The 19,613-nt window shown below is 48.1% G+C and overlaps 7 protein-coding genes across 7 annotated transcripts; 5 read left to right on the top strand and 2 right to left on the bottom strand.

Moving 5' to 3' along the window:
• Nucleotides 1-162: 162 nt before the first annotated feature.
• Nucleotides 163-1,818, top strand: N7495_005269 (tRNA (uracil(54)-C(5))-methyltransferase; the record flags this gene model as incomplete). The annotated part of the gene is made up of 1 exon (XM_057207920.1): nt 163-1,818. The coding sequence occupies one exon, from the start codon at nt 163-165 to the stop codon at nt 1,816-1,818; it is 1,656 nt and encodes a 551-aa protein (XP_057061694.1).
• Nucleotides 1,819-2,189: 371 nt separating this feature from the next.
• On the bottom strand, nt 2,190-3,723 carry N7495_005268 (actin-related protein 3; the record flags this gene model as incomplete). The annotated part of the gene is made up of 4 exons (XM_057207919.1): nt 2,190-3,092; nt 3,171-3,532; nt 3,610-3,632; nt 3,689-3,723. 4 exons carry the CDS (start codon nt 3,721-3,723, stop codon nt 2,190-2,192), a joined length of 1,323 nt encoding a protein of 440 aa, XP_057061693.1.
• Nucleotides 3,724-4,483: 760 nt separating this feature from the next.
• Nucleotides 4,484-6,064, top strand: N7495_005267 (threonine aspartase 1; the record flags this gene model as incomplete). Its single annotated transcript, XM_057207918.1, has 5 exons — nt 4,484-4,590; nt 4,648-4,847; nt 4,897-5,745; nt 5,795-5,904; nt 5,954-6,064. The coding sequence occupies 5 exons, from the start codon at nt 4,484-4,486 to the stop codon at nt 6,062-6,064; spliced, it is 1,377 nt and encodes a 458-aa protein (XP_057061692.1).
• Nucleotides 6,065-7,278: 1,214 nt separating this feature from the next.
• On the top strand, nt 7,279-8,314 carry N7495_005266 (uncharacterized protein; the record flags this gene model as incomplete). The annotated part of the gene is made up of 4 exons (XM_057207917.1): nt 7,279-7,537; nt 7,590-7,916; nt 7,972-8,081; nt 8,135-8,314. 4 exons carry the CDS (start codon nt 7,279-7,281, stop codon nt 8,312-8,314), a joined length of 876 nt encoding a protein of 291 aa, XP_057061691.1.
• Nucleotides 8,315-9,364: 1,050 nt separating this feature from the next.
• Nucleotides 9,365-10,574, bottom strand: N7495_005265 (TFIIH/NER complex subunit TFB4; the record flags this gene model as incomplete). Its single annotated transcript, XM_057207916.1, has 2 exons — nt 9,365-10,470; nt 10,529-10,574. The coding sequence occupies 2 exons, from the start codon at nt 10,572-10,574 to the stop codon at nt 9,365-9,367; spliced, it is 1,152 nt and encodes a 383-aa protein (XP_057061690.1).
• A 997-nt stretch (nt 10,575-11,571) lies between these two features.
• N7495_005264 (uncharacterized protein) lies at nt 11,572-14,203 on the top strand (the record flags this gene model as incomplete). Its single annotated transcript, XM_057207915.1, has 2 exons — nt 11,572-11,661; nt 11,762-14,203. The coding sequence occupies 2 exons, from the start codon at nt 11,572-11,574 to the stop codon at nt 14,201-14,203; spliced, it is 2,532 nt and encodes an 843-aa protein (XP_057061689.1).
• Nucleotides 14,204-15,365: 1,162 nt separating this feature from the next.
• On the top strand, nt 15,366-19,102 carry N7495_005263 (glycerophosphocholine phosphodiesterase; the record flags this gene model as incomplete). The annotated part of the gene is made up of 4 exons (XM_057207914.1): nt 15,366-15,501; nt 15,569-18,391; nt 18,451-18,851; nt 18,911-19,102. 4 exons carry the CDS (start codon nt 15,366-15,368, stop codon nt 19,100-19,102), a joined length of 3,552 nt encoding a protein of 1,183 aa, XP_057061688.1.
• Nucleotides 19,103-19,613: the final 511 nt, after the last annotated feature.

Here is a 19,613-nt window from a genome sequence, read left to right as displayed (position 1 = left end):
GAGTCCTGAATTCTCCGCGCTTTCTCACCCTCATACATGTTTACGTGCCGATTTGTCTGGAGACTATCTGCTCGCTGCTCATCTTCGTGTCGTCCAATTGTAATAAGGCAACAATTACACTCCAAACATCATATCTCAGTGATCTCGCGAGTCCCCGTCGCAATGGCTCCCAAAAAGTCATTTGACGGCAAGAGGAAGAAGGCCAAGGTCGATCGCACACAGGCCAATGGCTTCGATGAAGTTTTGCAGGCCGATATTGATGCGCTACTAAAACGCAACCGTCCTGAGCAATATTCGTTCGAGGGCGACAGCGGCTCCCCTCCTCCCCCCACCCTACCAGAAACATTTACCGAGATCGATGTAACAGTGGCCGAAATTTCCTCGAAGGGTGATGGCCTTGCCCTATCCGAAAACTGCGATCATGTCTACGTGGTCCCTTTTACAGTTCCAGGCGACAAGGTGCGGGTAAAGGTTATCAAGCACTTCCAACCTCTGTCTTACAGCATGACGGACTTTATCAGTGTAATTGAGGCAGGCCCCAAGAGAAATGATGCCGGCATTGGATGCGGTTACTTTGGGAAATGCTCGGGTTGTCAATTGCAGATGCTGTCCTATGATGATCAGCTCGATCACAAACGGCGCATTGTGGAGAAGGCCTACGCCAACTTTTCTGGTCTTATTCCCGAGCTGATCCCTACTATTGGAGATACCTTCCCATCACCTTTGCAATATGGATACCGCACAAAACTCACACCGCACTTCGCCAATGGCGGCCCTCGAAGAGGCAAGAGAGAAGAGATTCCTCTGGATCAACCAGTGAAGGTCCCTGCTATTGGATTTACTTACAAGGGTCGCAGAATGGACATCGATATTGAAGACTGCCCATTAGGTACGGATATTGTTCGTCTTGGCCTCAAGAGTGAGCGAAAGCGCGTGGCTGAGAACATCCGCTCCTACAAGAAGGGCGCAACTCTGCTGATGCGCGAAACAACTACTCGGATTCCCAAGGAGAACCTAGAGGCCGAGTCTGAGAATAAGAATTCTGAGACCAAGGATTCTGAGACCAAAGAGACTGAGACCAAGGAGACTGCTAGCTCGTCAAAACCAGGCATAGACAGTGGCGATGTCATCCGAGTGGAACACGAAACCTATATTGAAGAGAAGAGGTGTATCACAGACAACAATGCTACCTCGGTGGAGTACGTAGACGACTACTATTTCAGCAACAAGGCAGGAGCCTTCTTTCAAAACAACAACTCCATCCTCTCCGGCTTCACTGAGTTCATCCGCTCTCAAGCTCTTCCCGCAGGCAATGATCAAGATCCTCGCCCTATCAAATATCTCCTGGATGCCTACTCCGGCTCCGGCCTTTTCACCATCACCCTCTCCCCGCTTTTCAAATCAAGTCTTGGTGTCGACGTTGCCGGTGACTCTATCATCTCTGCACGCGAAAACGCCCTGGCAAACAAGCTCCCCAACACTGGTTTCGCCGCTGCCGATGCCGCAGTCCTGTTCAAGGATGTTCCCTACCCTCCTGATCAGACTTTGCTTGTCATTGACCCACCTCGCAAGGGCTGCTCTGAGGACTTCCTTCAGCAGCTATTGTCTTTCAAGCCTCGTCGTGTTGTCTATGTTAGTTGTAATGTGCATACACAGGCGCGCGATGTTGCGGTTATGGTTCAGGGCGATGAGAAGAAGAATGTTCGTTACGAGATCGAGAGCATTCGTGGCTTTGATTTCTTCCCTCAAACGGGACATGTGGAGGGTGTGGCCATTCTGAATCGGGCTGAGTTCCCTCAAAAAGAAGAGACGGCATGAAATAGATGATTGGTTTTCGTGGATTCATGTTTTATATATGTGATTCTGGGTACAGTTCAGGGTAGAGGTGGGATACCTCTCTTCATTATTCGCATACTGTCTTTGGCGTCGATTTGGGACACTAATACCAACAAGAGATGAATTGAACGAGTACAAACATTTGCTTTTCCAAAGGGAAGTAGAAAGTGTCAAAACAATCCTCCCTTTTATCTACTAGTGCCATGCCGCCCGCTTTCGAAAACGTAGAATAAAATGGAAAGAAAGGATGTTAAAAAGAGCCAAAGAAATGAAAACTATGGACTATAAACAAAGCGCATCCGGCTACATCGGCTGATAAAAAGATATGACAAAAGAACCTTGGGAACCAGTCCTTAAGAGCTTCCAGGGCCACCAAGCAGAGCGAATCTCCGCACAATGCTAGGACCTATCTCATCATACTCGGCCTTGGTGTGGCAGTAGCTTCGGAACTCGGGAGTCTGACCCAGCAGGCTGCCTCCGAACCAGGGACCATGCCGCTGGCGCTTGTGTGTAACAACTGCAACATCCAGACCACCAGAGCGGGCTCCAGTACCGCTGCGAGCTTCTGATGCACGAATACGGGCATCCACGAGGTGGCGAATGTCACGTTGTAGACGCCGACCAAAGTCCTTGTACAGGGTGGAACCACCGGACAGGACAATATTCTTGTAAAGACCCCTTCGCACGTCAATGGGCGAGGACTGAATGACACCATCGACAACAGTGGGAAGTGGGGTCAAGAAGTCGGAGGAGTAAATTTCGGGATTGAAGAAGATCTCCGGGGCGAGGAAGCGCTCATATCCGACGTCGATCGACACGCTGCGGCCATTGGGCGACGTCACGGTGTGCTTCAAGAAACGGTCTGGCTCGCGATCGTAGCGAGCAAACTCCTTCACAATATCCGGGCTTACATAGCAGTATTCCTCCTTCACCTTCTCCGCCGTCTTCAAACTACTATCTGGCTCGCCGCGGTCACGAAGCAAGCTTTGCACAAAGTATGTAATGTCTCGTCCGGCGATGGGGATACTCTTAATGGAGGAACCGATGACGTATCCCTCGGCGACAGGGATAACGTGAGTAACACCATCACCTGAATCAATCACAGTTCCGGTCAGTGAGCGGTCAGTAACCTTGGAGGAGGTCCAGGAGGCGGCGAGAGCAAGCACGGCTTGCACGGCAATATAAAGACCAGCGCAGTTGAAGGACTCGAACATAATCTCGGCGGTGTTTTCACGGTTCTCGGGAGGATTGAGGGGCTAGATTTCAATGGATTTTAGCGCTACAATTCGCATTAGGGGACCCCCTGGCGGAGTAAGTGTAAATGGCGCGCTTACGGGCTCAGTGAGGAGGAAGTAGTGGTCTTCAGGCTCGACACGGAGATATTTGAAGATCGAATTTGACCAGAATCGCTCCATGTAGTCCCAGTTCTCAACCTGTCCATGACGGATGGGGTAGTTGACGCCATATCCGGGGCCGTTGCCCGCAGCTAGAGCCTCGTCGCCAATGAAGTAATCCAAATCTTCGGTACCACGCTTCCCAGAAAGGTGAGAGCTTGATCCACCAGCACCGCCCAAGAATGAAGGTTTGTTGGCGACAGGTGGCCGAGAGCCCGCGGAGCTTGCGGCGGTTCCAGCACCGGCTTTGGTCGCAATTGCTGTAGGGAAAACGAAGGAGGGGGAATCATTACCAGCAAATCCTGAAGAGATGAAAAAACCCTGGTCAGTCGGATAATTGAATTGGAATATCTTGTCCCCTGATATGTGTAGTACTTACCAAGCTTGGAGTAACCAGTTCCGCTATGATGAATGGTGTGTCAACATTGGGTCAATTTAAAGTTATCAGGCTCACTTACTTGTCCATGACAACGGCTGGTGTTTGAGACGCCATGATGAAGGGTTGGTATCAGGGCCAATCTATAAAATGTGAGGACCTAGAAGGGGGAGGGATGAAGTCAACCGTGGTGGAGCTTAGGCAGTCGAGGCGGGGGAGTAATGCTTACCTAAGATGGTGATCATGTGCCTGCAACTTTTCAATGGCAAGAACTACTCCTTTGGAATTGAAGAACATATAATCAGTTGACTACCAGTAATAATTTAGTAACCTGGAGTGTGAACTAATTGGAGTCCAACTACTAAGAGAAGGAGCAGCCAACATGAGTTGAACTATACCTCAATAGCTCATTGTAGTCTTTTTTTTCTTTCTCTCTCTCCATCTCTTTCGATCAAGCCCTAAAGCACCTCCACGCGTGTATTTCCATTCAGTTTGTTTACTTTACTCTTCATGTTCATTTCCTACGTTTACATCCTACGCTTTTTTCCAAAGTCCACTTGCTCCACTCATCTTTAATAATTCTTACTTCTTCACACACCCTCATTTGCCCCGATCTCTCATTTCCATTCCTACAAGCTACCACGGGGCAGCTTTCTGATCGAAGTATCCGATTAATCCTTGGTAAGTGATTTTTCCATCACCTTCTTCAATTTTTGAAATTCTTAGCTGGAAATCAAATCGAAATCAAATTGAAATCCACTGAAGACTACTGCCTGCCTGCTACCTATAAACCCACGAATATCTCCAACGATCCAAACATCCAAACATACTGACATATTCTATTACGAATAGATCTAATCAAGTGACTCCCACAATTATGGGGCAAATCCAACTCCAGAACAACATTTGCGCCATCTTTGTTCATGCTGGCGCAGGATTTCACAGCCGTGAAAACGAGGCTAAGCATCTGGAAGTTTGCGCGCTGTAGGTCTTTTCAACTACACACATCATCATTGAATTCTAACAGTATGTTCTGGATAGGGCTGCTGAAGCTGGAATGACTTTCTTGCGCCATGGTGGATCTGCAGTCGATGCCGTGGAAATGGCAGTCATGGTTCTTGAGGACGCCCCGATCACCAATGCTGGTTACGGCAGCAACCTGACTGATAAAGGACAAGTGGAGTGTGATGCCTCTATTGTTGATCATTTTGGTCGCAGTGGTGCTGCTGGAGCAGTGCCTAGTAGGTCTATCCCCATTGCCTCCTATGGGAGATTCTAATTTTTGTTCAGATGTCAAGAATCCCATCCAACTTGCTCGCAAGATCTATGATCATTCTTACAATGCTATGCCTATGTCACGGGTTCCCCCTAACTTTCTCGTCGGCGAAGGTGCTACCGACTTTGCATGGGACCACAAGATCATGGTCCTTCCTAATGAGTGCCTGATTGCTACCTTGTCGCATCAGCGATACCAGAACTGGTGCCATGAGGTTGCTGATTACAAACGTGATAATCCATTGACTGAGAGTGAGGCGGAGGATCTCTGGCGTCGTGGGACCCCATCTCCCAATTCTACTCGTCTCGAGCGTGCGTATCCGGGATTTCAGAAAATCCTGGACGCTGCTAGTTCGATTGAGTATGACCAGGATACATCTCAAAGTGGCTCTCTCCTTCTCACTGAGGCACTGGATGGTGAGACCAAAAAGGGAAAGGCTCGTGCTTCCAGCACCTCGCTGACCATCGAGCACGAGTCGACCCTGAACGAGTCCGCAAACCATGACCGCAAGGACGGAGAGGATCTGATCACTGATACAGTTGGTGCAATTGCCGTTGATATGTATGGCAATATCGCTGCCGGCGCCTCCTCTGGTGGCATTGGTATGAAGCATCGGGGACGAGTTGGTCCCGCAGCTCTGATCGGTGTTGGTAATCACGTTATCCCCGTCAACCCCAATGATGTTGAAAAAACCACTGTGGCTGTCGTGACTTCTGGCACTGGCGAGCACATCGCTTCGACTTTTGCGGCTAGAACCTGTGCCGACAAACTTTACCACAACCACAGCTTGAACGACGCCGGCTCCTACGTCACTGTGAATGAAGAGGAAGCAATACGCGATATGATCGTCAAGGATTTCGCTGGTCTGTGTCATAACTTCCTTGAGTGTCATTGAAGACTAACAACTCCCAGGCCACCCCGCAGTTTTGAACAGCGAAATCCCTGGGTCTATTGGCATTCTAGCTGTCAAGAAAACAGTTGATGGCATTGCTCTTTTCTTTGGCCATAACACCGACTCCTTTGTAGGCTAAACAACCCGACTTGATCACTGTAATTTACTGACTGCCATAGGCTCTTGCCTACATGTCTAACAAAGACACTACTCCTGGTTGTGTCATGTCTCGTAACGAAGGCCAGAGCCCCTGTGCTCAGGGAGGAGTTATGATTCGCCCCAAAAAGTGAGATAAAATCTATATTTACTGATTCAATTAAGGCTGATGAAATTTATTCCACTATCAGGTCTTAATCATGTGGCAAGACAAACATCATGTGCGCCTTGTCGTTCGCTACGTCTCAAAGGCTCAGTTTCCAGCGTTCTTGGTTACCAAAATTCTTTGATACCCCCGATCGTTCTTCGCTCTTTCTGGATGCCTGCTTGCAAGTTTCTTTCTTATGATTATGGTTTTGGACTGGACTGATTGAAAGCCAATCTTTTCTTCTATTACTTTGGACCCCGGACGATTGCAGGTTATTCCTCTCTCTTTTACAATATGTTTAATGGCTTTGGGCTATTTGGGTTGTGATGCTTTGGTTCTTTTTCAGTGACTCCGTTTCTCTAGTATGGTGTGTTCAAAGATGCCTTAAGCAATGGGTGATTCACTAGACTTTGATGGAATTCAAAAGTGACATACCATTCAAGTTCTTCAGAAGCCGTAGTATATTACATTAGTAGGTAGAAAGAAAATGAACTCACCAGCATGACTGATCCATCTGTTCATTAAACAGCACCAGATAATCAATATCTTCCACAAGGTTGTAAATAATACTCATTACTTCTAACATCTCACCAGGTCTAGATAGCTTTGATAAAGACTGAACCCCTAACCAGTACGACTTCATAGGAGACGAGGTCCCGAGGTATATGATGGATCCATCTACTCCGTGTATACTAACTATTCCAGGGTTGGTAAATTAAATTAGGATCAAAGCTGTAGTGGGTCAGTGGGTCCTAATATAGGGTCCATGGATGATTCTGAATACCCCATATTATCGAAAACTCGTTCTTCAAGCCGATCTCCAATTTATGCTTAATATTGTCGATCAGAGATCTCCCGAATTCTCAAAATGGATAATACCTACGTAATTTTTTGAGAAATTTACCTGTTTTAGTTATTGCTAACAAATTGAACCATTCTAGTTTTTACTTATGGCCGACAAGTGGATAGGATGTTTCAGCTTTGGTCCTATGGAGAAGAGCGATACTTGAGAGAAAGAAATAAACCCGGAAGGGATAGTGGTTACCACATTCCATGTGATTTGTTATGATATTATGCTTGTATAATTGAAACGTCGAATATCAATACTTGAAACACAGCCATGGTCTATTGGTCTGGTCCCTCTCCTTTTTGCCTCGTACTTTTATGATATTGAGCTCCTTTTCTCTCGTTCACCACACCATGGAATCACCAAAACCCAGAACCAAGAAAGATTATCGAAAGTTGAAGGAGGCTGTCTTTAACTTTCGAGATAACAAAATCTCCAAGAGCCAACTGACTGCTGTTGCTGAAAACAGCGCGCCCATTGATAATGATACTCCAACATTACCCATCTCATCCCTAAGACTTCACGAGGTAGAGCCTCTCTTCGGACTAAAATTCACCAAAGAAAATGACGAGCTTCGAAATCAACCCTCTCTAGCACTCACAGAGCCTTATGGTAAACATTTCAGCAACCCCAAAGCAACCGAGTCTTGGCTGACATAGAGAAGTAACAATGATTGATCACATTCAACGCGCTTTCTCCTCCAGCAAAACAAACAAGACTGTTATGCGCTTCACTCTGAACTACTTGCTTGTTTTCGCGTACAATTACACGACCTCTCATTCTAATCAAAAAAACCTGCAGCTCCAGGTTGAAACTCAATGGAGCTACGGCCCTGTGACCTTCGAGGGCGTGAGGTACAACATGGGTGGGAAACCTGCTTATTGTTTATGCTATGGCCAGAAAGAGGATGTAGCAGTTGGTGTGGTGATAGTCGAAGTGAAGCAAGCAGAATCTGCCTCCAGTGGACTAGCCCAAACACTAGCTTACATGGGTAAGTCCTCACCATGGTCAAGAGATGATGGACTAGTGAATCTAATGTTTGAAAGGGTGTGTGCATCAATACCGCAAGAAAGCTGGTAAAGTAGACACCACTGTGTACGGCATTGCAACGGATACTACCAACTTCATCTTTCTGAAGATTAACAATAACTCCGAGGTAAGTAAATTCATATCCTCGTGATTAATATCGCCCGCTGACTCCTAGACTAGTGGTCTCAGCACTGGGTTACTGCTCGTCTCAATGACTTTGAACAGGTTGTGGGGATACTTGTCTTCTTCTTCCGGGAGGCAAGTATGATGTCCCCCTCGCACTCCAAGCGTCCTGCACTACCTGACAAGAGTTACTCATGTGGAAGCTCTGGATTATCCCGCATTGAGATCCGCCAATGAAGAGCTCTGTCGCCCAGTACCTCCAGAAGGAGGACCCAACATGCTATTATAATGTATAATATCACTCCAAACCTGACCTACATCCTTCCTGCCTCTCTTTTAGTTCATTCTCATTATCACTCTCGCTTTCACTTTCACTTCGAAGACTTTCCTTTTCCTTTAAACGTTTTGAATTTCATTTTTCCTTCTCTTGATATCCGCTTCCTTTCCCTATGTCTATTCATATTGCTACTAACTTTTACTTCATTGTCCTTAATGTACAACCCAGTCAACAGCACTTTATAAAGCCTGGCCTGATATGTTGCTTGATCCGCTCAAGTTATTCTTTTAGGAAGTGTTCCCGATCCACCTCTAATTAGATATTGTTAGAGACTTGCCGATATACTAGGTATTTGAGCAGTCTTTGGTGATTACCTAGGCACGTTAATGTTAACGTTTAAGCTTTTTATATGTAGTATCCTCAGGCATCAACTTTTTATAGGCTGGTTTGAGCAGAAACGCATAGCTCTTCATCCATGTTCCAAGTTTTGTTACACTTCAGTAGTATATGGTAGTAGGTGGTTACCTACACATGTAGCACGACCTTAAGTGGAAGTCAAAATGAAAATGTAGTTTGTGCAGGAATCAAAATGCCACTAATCTTGGAATTAAATAGCAACCCTAGAGTATCAACCTTGGAAATGGTCTATGATTCATGCATGTACTACATGGCACGGAGTTATTCCGATCATATCTGAATATCATGCACGATAATGGATGCAATGAGCTTCTTTCGCCAGTTCTTGGTTTGGTGGGTCAAATAGCAAGTCCCTTCTTATCTGGTATCGTCTTCGGACAGATGTTACTGAAGTTGGGAATTTATAGATGCTGGATCTCCTTGGCTTGGAGAGATATGGGTCACCCTATGACACTCCGACATAATTATTAGAACATGAGAACTGGCAGGCATTTGAGAATGTAATTCCAACGATCCTGCCACCATAGGTATTTAATTTCATCCCATTCATACCTAGGTAGGTATCTAAGTAATACCTTACCGAGTGTTAATCATCAAGGACCGGGAGTCGGTGTGGAGATTGGTGTCCCAGCCGCCGAAGTCCCATTTATGCGCTTCTTCTTCTTGATCTTCTTCCTCTGGATAAGCGCAGGTTTTGCACCATATTCACCTACATCCAGCGAATTACCACAAGTTAGGCAGTCATTCCCTGGAGGTGGCTCACAGAAGATACTGAGGCAGATGGAGCAAACGTAGCCAATGTCCACGATCCGGCGGTGACAAAAGCATGCAGCTCGGAAATCCACATCCACGCGCGTGGGGAGAATCAAATGCCGGCGTGAGCGCTGGTCTGGTAGGAATGCCATCATCAAGTACTGCAACAGACCACGCGGCTCGGAAAGAGCCATGTACACGCCCTTTGTAGCATCGCAAGCCTGTTGTAGGAAGACGGCATCTCCGCTCAGCTTACACACGTCAATCGGGATGGACAGACGCTGGCAGGCGAAAATGCTGTTCATGACGGGAATGTACTGATGTGCTGAGTCGCTAGATCCACTGACCGAGACGATGAGGATTCGGCTTTGGAGCCGATCGTCGTCGTTTGAGGCAGCCCAGCGGCCCGTTGTAGGGGGTCCTGTCCCTGAGCCGCTTCCACTCCTTGTGCCGTCGGCGGCGGCGTCTTCCAGATCTGCGCCACCGTGCTCCTCCGCCCAAGCGATCGTGCGCCGGTTGATGTGGCTAAGTGCCAGGGTCAGCGCACCAGCTATCATGGTTGATGTGTTGCCGCGCACATCGTCACTACTCGTGGAGTCTAAGAGGTTCTTCAAGTTCTTGTTCACGTGCTCTTCCACAATGCGGAAGGGGCGGTATTTGTTCGTTTGGGTCTGGGTTGTTCCACTGCCGGCTCCGTTCATGACGACGTCGCCTTCGTGGTCTGCTACAGCTGCATGGGTGCTTTGTGGTGATGGGTACAGCCATCCTGCTTTCTGGGTATGAGATGCGACGACGGCAACCTCGTTCATATAATTACATGCTAGGTGGGCATTGACGAACACGAGAAGGTTTGCGACGGCGTTGGATAGAGGTAGGGAATTTTCAAGTGCGGCCCATGCGTGAGGGTTTGTGTCCAAGATGATGGTTAGAAGGGATGGGGCAAGATCTATAAGGTGGATCAATAAATGTAACGCTCTGTCAAAGAGTGACATGAACTATAGTACCTGTAGCTCCAAGCTCATAATGCTCGGAGGCATCGACTGAATTCATTGTACCGGGGCCAGAGTGGGATGGAGGTTCATGGCGATATGGCTAGGGCCGAGAGCAGAAAGTGAGAGTCTCTAGAGGATATGGCTCTTGATCGCGAGGTGAACCTCGGAATTAAAGATGAGCTTTGACGGATAAGCTAAAGGTCACGTGATGATAAGGCTATCTGATAAGCTGAGTGTACGATGATCAGGGGGCTGCAACCAAGTCAGCTTACTAAGTATAGCTCAGTCATTACACTCGCCTACACAGTTACGACAATCAAACACGTACTACTCTGCTTTTGTCAGCAGTCTTTATATGGATAAAGTACTGAGTTACAGTCAATTTCCAAAGTCAATGCCAAGAAGATTAGATGGAACCAGACTTGTTTGATGTCATATTGACAGATCATAATCCATGTTAGATCTCAACTTTATTTAAATAGTCCGAGTTAGCATACCAAGAGTACAAGAGGACGTACTCTGAGATACATCTCATTATAGTTTGTACCCGGTATCTACTATACTCATATCGTTCGACTAGTTGTACTGCGTTTAGCTCATTCCGTTGACCACAATCATTTCATAATCTTACTGTACATATTCGAATCAGGCCAAGACGCGAGTAATACCAAGTAGCAAGTTTTCCAGTAGATGACCCGAACGTGTGGGATTTATACGCTGTGGTTGGTAGTTCTTATCCGGAAACAATACACGGCAAAATGGCCATTTCTTGGCCCCCGTTGATTTCTTCCTGTATTACCTGATATCGTATTGAATATTCGGAGTAAAGTACATGGTGTTTCTCAACTCCGACGTTATAACTCACCTTTTCTTTTCATTACAAACATAAATTCCATCTTCATCCCTATCTCTATCGTTCCACCCCTCTTCTCCACCTTTCCCCCTCACTAAAAAGAGGCTCCCGCACTTCGGATTTTTTTTTTTTGGTTCCTGACCCTCAACCAACATCACCACTATTCGGATTTTCTAATTAGTGTAGCGTGCTGCTCCTCAGCATGGCTGTAATGGTTCAAGCACCAGGCCAAGAACGCGCTGTTCAACTGGCACGTGAGGCTGTCGAGCTGGTTGACGCAGGCCACCGCGAGGTATTCTATTCCGGAATGAATGAGCTTTGAGCTTTGAGCTTTTAGCTTTTAGCTTTTAGCTTTGAGATTTGGCCCAGATATCTAACTGTGATAATCGCAGGCGGCATCACGAAATCTTCGAGAAGCGCTTTCCATCGCACCCGAACACCCAGAGGTAAAGGTGGCTTTCCTTAAAATTCAACAAGAGGATGAAAATGGCCACCAGCTACTAGACCTTTGCCGCCGTTACACAAACAAGGATGAGAGTGCTGGAAAGAAAGCTGCTGCTTATCTTCGCACTGATGGCTTGAAGCCCCCAGAGAAGGTCGCCTTGGAGGTTTTGCGGCTGCTACTGGCCAAACCCGCGGACGATTTGTCCGAGGTACAGGACGACATTATATCCGAGCTGGTACGCCATAATTCCAGTGTTCGACAGTACTTTTCCAATGAGCTGCAAAACTCCGTGACGACCTTTTTCGATGACATGTATGACCGAGGCGATGGAGCCGCCATATGCCTGGACACCGTGGTGCTGGACCCTAGCGTTTGGCCCTCGGACAAGACCCGGGAACACTGCGAGAGTGAACTGTTTCAACTCTTCCTGGCTAAACTTATGGAATCTGGCCATGATTTGGATGGGCGCTCGCTGAAAGGAATCGCCAGACTGCTGGCAGTCGACGCGGCGTTGCTGAAGCACTTAGTTGATGATGAGAGTTTCGAGGTGATTGTCAAGTCCCTTGATAACCGACTGCCGCTGGAGCTACGGAGCCAGGCCACCCTGGCAATCACCAAATATTTGGAGGTGGCGAAGGAGGCCGGCGAGAAGCAGTTTGCCGCCCTGATCGCAAGCAGCCTTGCCAGCGGTCGTCTGGATAATATCATCATCGCATTTTCCGCTGTGGCTGCAATATTTCCTGTCGTGCCTACTGCAGCTGCCAATGTTTTCTTGTCAGATGATTTTATGAAGTCATTGATCCCACTGGTATCTCGAGACGCCAGGCGCAAGAAGGTGGAGGTCGCTATTCTGGAGCTGTTCAATGCCGCGTGTATTAATCGTCCATGCCGGGAGGTGATCACCAAGAATTTCTCGGAATGGCTTTCTCACACCCTGACTAATGGCAGTGACGAAGGCTCAGAGCTGGCTGCGGTCGTTTTGGCAAAAGTTCGAGCCTCGGAGACCAAAACGTCGGCCGATAATGATAGAGTAGAGGAGGAGGACGGAGTCTTTCAATTGGTGGAAAGATTCAAGGGACTGATGTCTGAGACCAAGACTGAAAATATTGCTCACGCTATCGAGGGTTTGGCTTATTCGTCCGTGAAGCCCTCTGTCAAAGAGCAACTGACCGAGGATCTTTCCTTTCTGCGTGATTTGATCTCGGCGTTGAAGAAGCGTACTGTCGATTCTTCGGTGCTTTATGGTGGCTTGATGATCATCATAAATCTTACTCAATTCCTCCCCAACTTGTCTGAAGAGCAGAAAAAGATGTCGCAACTGAAAAACTATGCGGATGCCTCCGCTGGTAAGGCTCGAGCCCCGCCCGACCCTCGTGAAGAGGACGAGTCAGTTCTTGCCCGCTGTGATGCGTTAATTGATGCTGGTGTCATGGCCCTCTTAACTGAATGTGGCCGACTTGCCACGCCTGCCGTCCACGATCTCATAGCCAAAATTCTAGTGGCGCTGACCCGAAGACAGAAGTCTCGAGGCGTTCTGGCACAGCAAGGCGCGATCAAGCTTCTTCTTGTGCTATCTGTTCCGAAACGAGAGAATAATCAGGCCACAGAGACTACATATAATGCATCGCACGCTCTAGCTCGGATCCTGATCTCTGTTGATCCTTCGCATGTGTTCTCACACTCTGGATTTCCCCAAGTGACTTCCGCCGTGCGTCCTCTTTTGTCTCTCCTCACGCCTTCCGAGACGACTCCTTCTTTCTCAGCTGATCAATCTCGTGACCTGCTCCCCGTGTTCGAGAGCCTGCTTGCTCTGACCAATCTCGCTTCAGTGGGAGACGATCCTGCCAATCTCATTGTTCGAGAAGGCTGGTCCGCCGTGGAGGAACTGCTTCTGTCCAGCAACACTCGAGTGCAAAGAGCTGCATGTGAACTCATCTGCAACCTCGTAGCTTGTGAATCGGGCTATGCGAAATTTGTGGATGGCTCCAAGCGCGCTTCTCAGCGCGTCCACATACTTCTGGCTTTTACCGACGCCGAAGACGCCCCGACTCGAAGTGCCGCTGGCGGAGCTCTTGCAATGCTAACCGAATTCCACCCCGCCGTTGCATCGATCCTGGAACACCCTCGTGCAGCGAATCTGCTTCTGCGTCTATGCCAAGAGGACAATGAGGCTCTTGCGTGGCGCGGAGCTGTTTGTGTGCGCAACCTGACTTCGCTACCTAGTATGGCATCTGGTAACATTGACATCCGCGCTAGGGAAGCCGTCCGAGCTGCAGGTGGTGTCGACGTCTTGGTTGCGTGTCTCAAGAAAACCTCAAACACGGAAGTGCACAAGGCGTGTGTGGAGGCATTGAATTCACTGCTCAAATCCCAAACCCGCGACGCTTGACTTCACCATACCATTATAAGCGGCGCAGATGACATTTCTTTTTCCATAACTCTTCTCTATTTTGTCTTATTCAATACCTTTTTGGTGAGTCTTTGCAGAGTACTGCTGCCACCATTTGCATGAAACCTTGGGGAGGTAACCTGATGTTGGACGTGGGAGGAGTTCTACCATTTCCCTCTTTTCTTGTTTTGGTATCGGGATATTATCTTTCTATATCCCCTATTAGCACGTCCATTTAGCGGTATGTTGCACTTTTTATTTTTTTCTTATGGGCCAATCATGGGGCGTTAGCTTTGCACTCGTTGCAGGATTTCGGCATTTGGGCTTTCTTTTTTTTTTTTTGCTGCAGAAATAGAAATCCTTCTTCTTGAAGGGCAGTATCAGTTGAATATTAAGTAGATATGTTGAAGACGGACTCTACCATCACGAGTTGACTGTATGGCACCATATCGAAGATCGAGTCTAGATCAGAAGTATGCAGGTCAGGCAGGAATTCATGTCCCACGTTAGGCTCTTCTTCCTTCCAACCCCATCATTTCTACTTCTCCTCTTCAACCCAGGTTGATCCATATAATTTGGCAACTCTGGCGCACGATAAGTATCATCTGATCTTACTGATAACTAACAATTTATCCGAATGCTAAATTAGCGACTCCAAATTGGGGTCGGTGGCGTTACAGGCCTGATCCATTGGTATGATACATTCTCAAAGCTCTCTATTCCGATGAAACCCGCTCCAATGTCAAAGGTCAAAGGAACCGAGGCTTTCGATCTTACGCAAATATACGAATCCTGTTTACAAATGAGATGCAAAATAAATGAAAACGAACGTGAATATGGCACAAGGCACAAAAATGGGCACAAAAATGGGCATAAAAAGCTATAAGTAGAGCCCCCACTAAAACCGCGGCAAATCATTGTCGAAGAAGTACGCACGACTTCATCCCATTCGCATTATTAAGCTTCTTCAGAGCAGATCGATTGTATCACAGTCTCACCGCTTCATAGCCCCACCACTTTACGAGCCCTTAAACACCCCCTTCCTTCCCCTTCTCATGGAGTCTTGGAATATTACTCTGTGAATAGTACATGTGAACTGTCAGCTTAGACTGTCCTTTGATCTTCTCGACAAAAATTGAGGCAGAATCATCGACCATACATCATGAAGTTTGGTCGTAACTTACCCCAGTTCATGGTCCCTGAGTGGAGTACCTCCTACATCAAGTACAAATCCTTGAAGCAGCTCATCAAGGCTGCCGCTGACCAAAAGAAAGCGGGCCAAGAGGCGGATCTGGCCGGTAAGCGCGATAGATCCTTTGATATTGAAAGACTCAATCTAACCATATCTCCCGTTCCAATGTGTAGGTTTCTTCTATTCTCTTGACCGAAATGTCGAGGATGTCGACTATTTCTATAACAAGAAATATTCCGAATACGCCCGCCGTCTAAAGCTCCTCGAGGATCGCTATGGATATTCCATGGAGGGTAAACACACATTGGAGGCTGAGGAGCGCCATGACCTGCGAGAGGCTTTGCTAGACCTTCGCTATCACTTGCGCCGCTTACAATGGTACGGCGAAGTCAATCGCCGTGGTTTCGGGAAGATAACCAAGAAGCTGGACAAGAAGGTTGGATCCCGAGCGCAGAAGATATATTTGGAGACTAAGGTCGACCCCGCCCAATTCGCCTCCAATACCCACGCTATCAAGTCTCAGGAGCGTATCAATGCCTGGATGGCCATTCTCAATGAGCAGTCCAAGGGGGATGAGAAATTTGACGATGCTAGCTCGACCCACTCATCTCTTTCTCTGAAGCGTGGTAACGCGCGCCCTTATTTGAACCTGCCGAAAAGCATTCTTACTGCTGTAGATGACGCCTTGAGAAATGATGACACGCCTGTTTTGCTGGAATTGCTCGAAACTATGAAGACTACCGCGGACGAGGCCGGTGATGCAGTTTTCCCCAGAGTCGTCAAGACTCTCATACAGCGAGCCATTTTCCATGGCGCACGGGCTTGCTTGACGGCTCTGTTAAGCCGTGTGGACTCCCTGGAGGAGGACGATGACATCAACCGACGGAACTGCCTACACCGTCTGGTCATTTCAATTGGCCGTGAGCAGCCTGTCAACGATTCCGATGCTTCCGCATCCTTGGTGCTGGACTTCCCGCCAGAGACCACTCGCTATATCACACCCGCGGCACCGCCAACTCTGCAGCCACCACGTTCTGTGATCAAGGAGCAGCAAAGGCCTAAGCAACTTAGTCGTGATGATTCGGCTGTTGTTCTTTTGCAGCAACTACTAGATGAACTGCGTCCGAACCAGCGGGAAGCCCTCATGGCGAAAGATATCTCTGGCCGTACTCCGTTGCACTATGCGGCACAGTATGGATTCAAGGTAGTCTGTGATATCATCATTGAGCACTTGAAAGAATGGGGCATGTTTGATATCAGCAATGGTATTGACGGCCCCTTGTGGCAGGACAACGATGGCTGGGCACCTCTTCACCTGAGTGTGGTTGGTGGTCATCCCAAGACTACTCGGTGCCTGTTGAATGCCGAGAACCACCAGGGTTCTCTCAGTGCGAAGAAGAAGATCCGGAAGCAGGTGTCCAGGTCCAGTGCAGTTCTTGCCTTAGCTACCAAGGCCAACTTTGTGGATATCGTTCAGCTGCTCGTCGACGCTGGCGTCGACATCAATTACCAAGATGAACAAGGTGAAACTGCCTTGCATGTCGCAGCCCGTACTGGACACGACGAGTGTGCTCGAATCCTCCTAGAGGGCACCGAAGATCAAAAGGCAAACACCGAGCTTACAGAGAACACCTATGCTTGGACTCCTCTCTTCATCGCATGCGTTGACGGCAACTTGAGCGTGGCCAAGCTGTTAATTGCTGCTGGTGCCGAGGTTGGGCGTTTTGATTCTTCCGGCTGGACCGCCAAGGAGCACGCCGCACTTCGAGGTCATCTCGACATTGCCCGTTGCCTCGCCGAAGTCACCCCTAGCCCTCCGCTGATAGAGCATGAGATACCCGTCGCTGTGCCCAGTCACCATCCCTCTCCAATCTCTTCGCCTCCTCCCCAGTCCTCTCTAGCTGATCGACGGTCTGCCGCCCCCATTCCTACATCTGGTTCTAATTTTCGCAATACTGAACCTATCAAGACATTTGGACACCGGTATCTCACTGATGAGACTATGATTCTGGTCAGCCTGGGAACCATGGATATGCGCCGGCCGCTGGAGACGGTCAACCTGGACCGCATTCCCATGGAACATGCTCATGCGACACAACTGGATACTGCGCTTTCACTGGTAGTCACTGCTAGTGGTGCCCACAGCGAGCCAGAGGTCATTGATCTTCCTGTGCATGACCACATCTCGACCGAACCCATTATCTTCCACACCACCGATCTCAGCAATGTCCGCCTGCTATTTGACCTTGTCCCGACCTATGCCGGCTCCAAGGACCAGATCGTAGGCCGTGGTGTCGCACTCCTTTCCAGCATCCGGCAGAGTGTCGGTTCAAACCGCATCAACCTAAAGGGTGATTCCACCATTCCTATCGTTGCTGCCAAAACATTGGATGTGATTGGATCTGTGACGTTCAACTTCCTGGTTATCACACCCTTTAAGCATCCCAACATGTCAATCACCGGTAATCAGACATACTGGCGCTCAATGAGCTCGACCATGGTCATCGGGCATCGTGGCCTGGGAAAGAACTTGGCTACTCGCAATTCCCTTCAATTGGGTGAAAACACAATTCAGTCATTCATAGCAGCGGCCAATTTAGGCGCCTCCTATGTCGAGTTTGATGTGCAGCTTACCAAGGACCATATCCCCGTCATTTACCACGATTTCCTCGTCAGTGAGACGGGTATCGATGCCCCTGTTCACACATTGACCCTGGACCAGTTCCTGGAGCTCGGCAAAGGTCGACACAAGAAAGCCATACCTGACACTGTGGTGCACCGGGACTTTAATTCTGAACCTCGCCAGCGGTCCATGTCCGTCGGAGGATCTGGATACGACCCCACCGAAGTGACGGAAAAGATCAAGCACACTCGTGATTTCAAAACGAAGGGATTCAAAGGTAACACTCGTGGCGAGCACATACAAGCGCCCTTTGCCACGCTCGAGGAACTATTCAAGAAGATCCCCAAACCTGTTGGGTTTAACATTGAACTGAGTGAGTATCAACCGCCCCCGAAAGAACATTTATTTCGACGATCTAACCAAGATCGCCAGAGTACCCCATGCTCCATGAGAGCGAGGAAGAGGAGATGGATACCTACGCCGTCGAACTGAATTCCTTCGTCGACACCATCCTCAAATTAGTCTACGATCTCGGCACCGGCCGTGACATGTTGTTCTCCAGCTTCAATCCTGACATATGTCTTCTGTTGGCCTTCAAGCAGCCTTCTATTCCCGTTCTCTTCCTCACTGATTCCGGCGCCTCACCCGTCGGAGACATTCGTGCCAGCAGTCTCCAGGAAGCAGTCCGATTCGCATCACGATGGAATCTCCTCGGCATAGTCTCGCAGGCCGAGCCTCTAGTCCTCTGCCCACGTCTTGTACGCATTGTCAAGGAATCCGGTCTCGTCTGCGTATCCTACGGCTCTCTCAACAATGACGGAGTGAACGTCGAGGTATGTTTTCCTTCAATGCATAATCCATTCCATGTCACATTGACTGATTCCCTATGTAGTATCAAGTCGCCGAAGGCATCGACGCAGTGATCGTAGACTCTGTACTCGGCATTACTAACGGCCTCATCCAGCGTCAGAATAGGAGTGAACGCACTCCAGGTCCTTCGCCACATCCTTTCCCTATCGACAAACTTCCCGTGCTTGACAATAAAGACTCCGGTTCTTCTGTCGATGCTACTACCATTTTGTAATTTTTTGATTCATTGTCATGTTTCGGTTTTGTAAGTTCAATTTTTTCGGTGTATACTTCAGTGGTATCTGCACGAGTGTTCGTCTTTTTATGAATTTGAAGGCTCAATCTGAGTAACTCCAAATCCATCTGGATATAGACTTTCAACTTCCAAGGTTATCAACAGAAGCCATCCATTGGATGTAAATTGGCTTGTGCTAAGAATGTACCTGGGTAGTATCCGAATATCTGATAGCTGACGGGTGCTCAAACCGAAGTACTTAACACCCACTAATCACAATTATAGCGCTGTCTATGATTAACAGGGAGAAACACAGAAAAGCAGCTAGGGCAGCCTCTAAGACTATTTTCAGCTGTAGTTATTCCTTTTTTGAGTATAATAGTGGAGGCTGTATTGGCAGAAATGTGCGCCAAAACGTCCTAATACACGGAGGGCAGAAGTAACAACCCTCAAGGGAAGAATCTTTATTCGCCGAATTATGCGAGATAGCGACTAATCAATTGAAAAGAGC

This window comes from Penicillium taxi (genome assembly GCF_028828555.1).
Source record: "Penicillium taxi strain IBT 34144 chromosome Unknown utg000004l_segment0_segment0, whole genome shotgun sequence".
Taxonomy (NCBI): Eukaryota; Fungi; Ascomycota; class Eurotiomycetes; order Eurotiales; family Aspergillaceae; genus Penicillium; species Penicillium taxi.
Note: the sequence above shows the minus strand (reverse complement) of the source record. Positions and strands in the feature narration are given on the sequence as shown.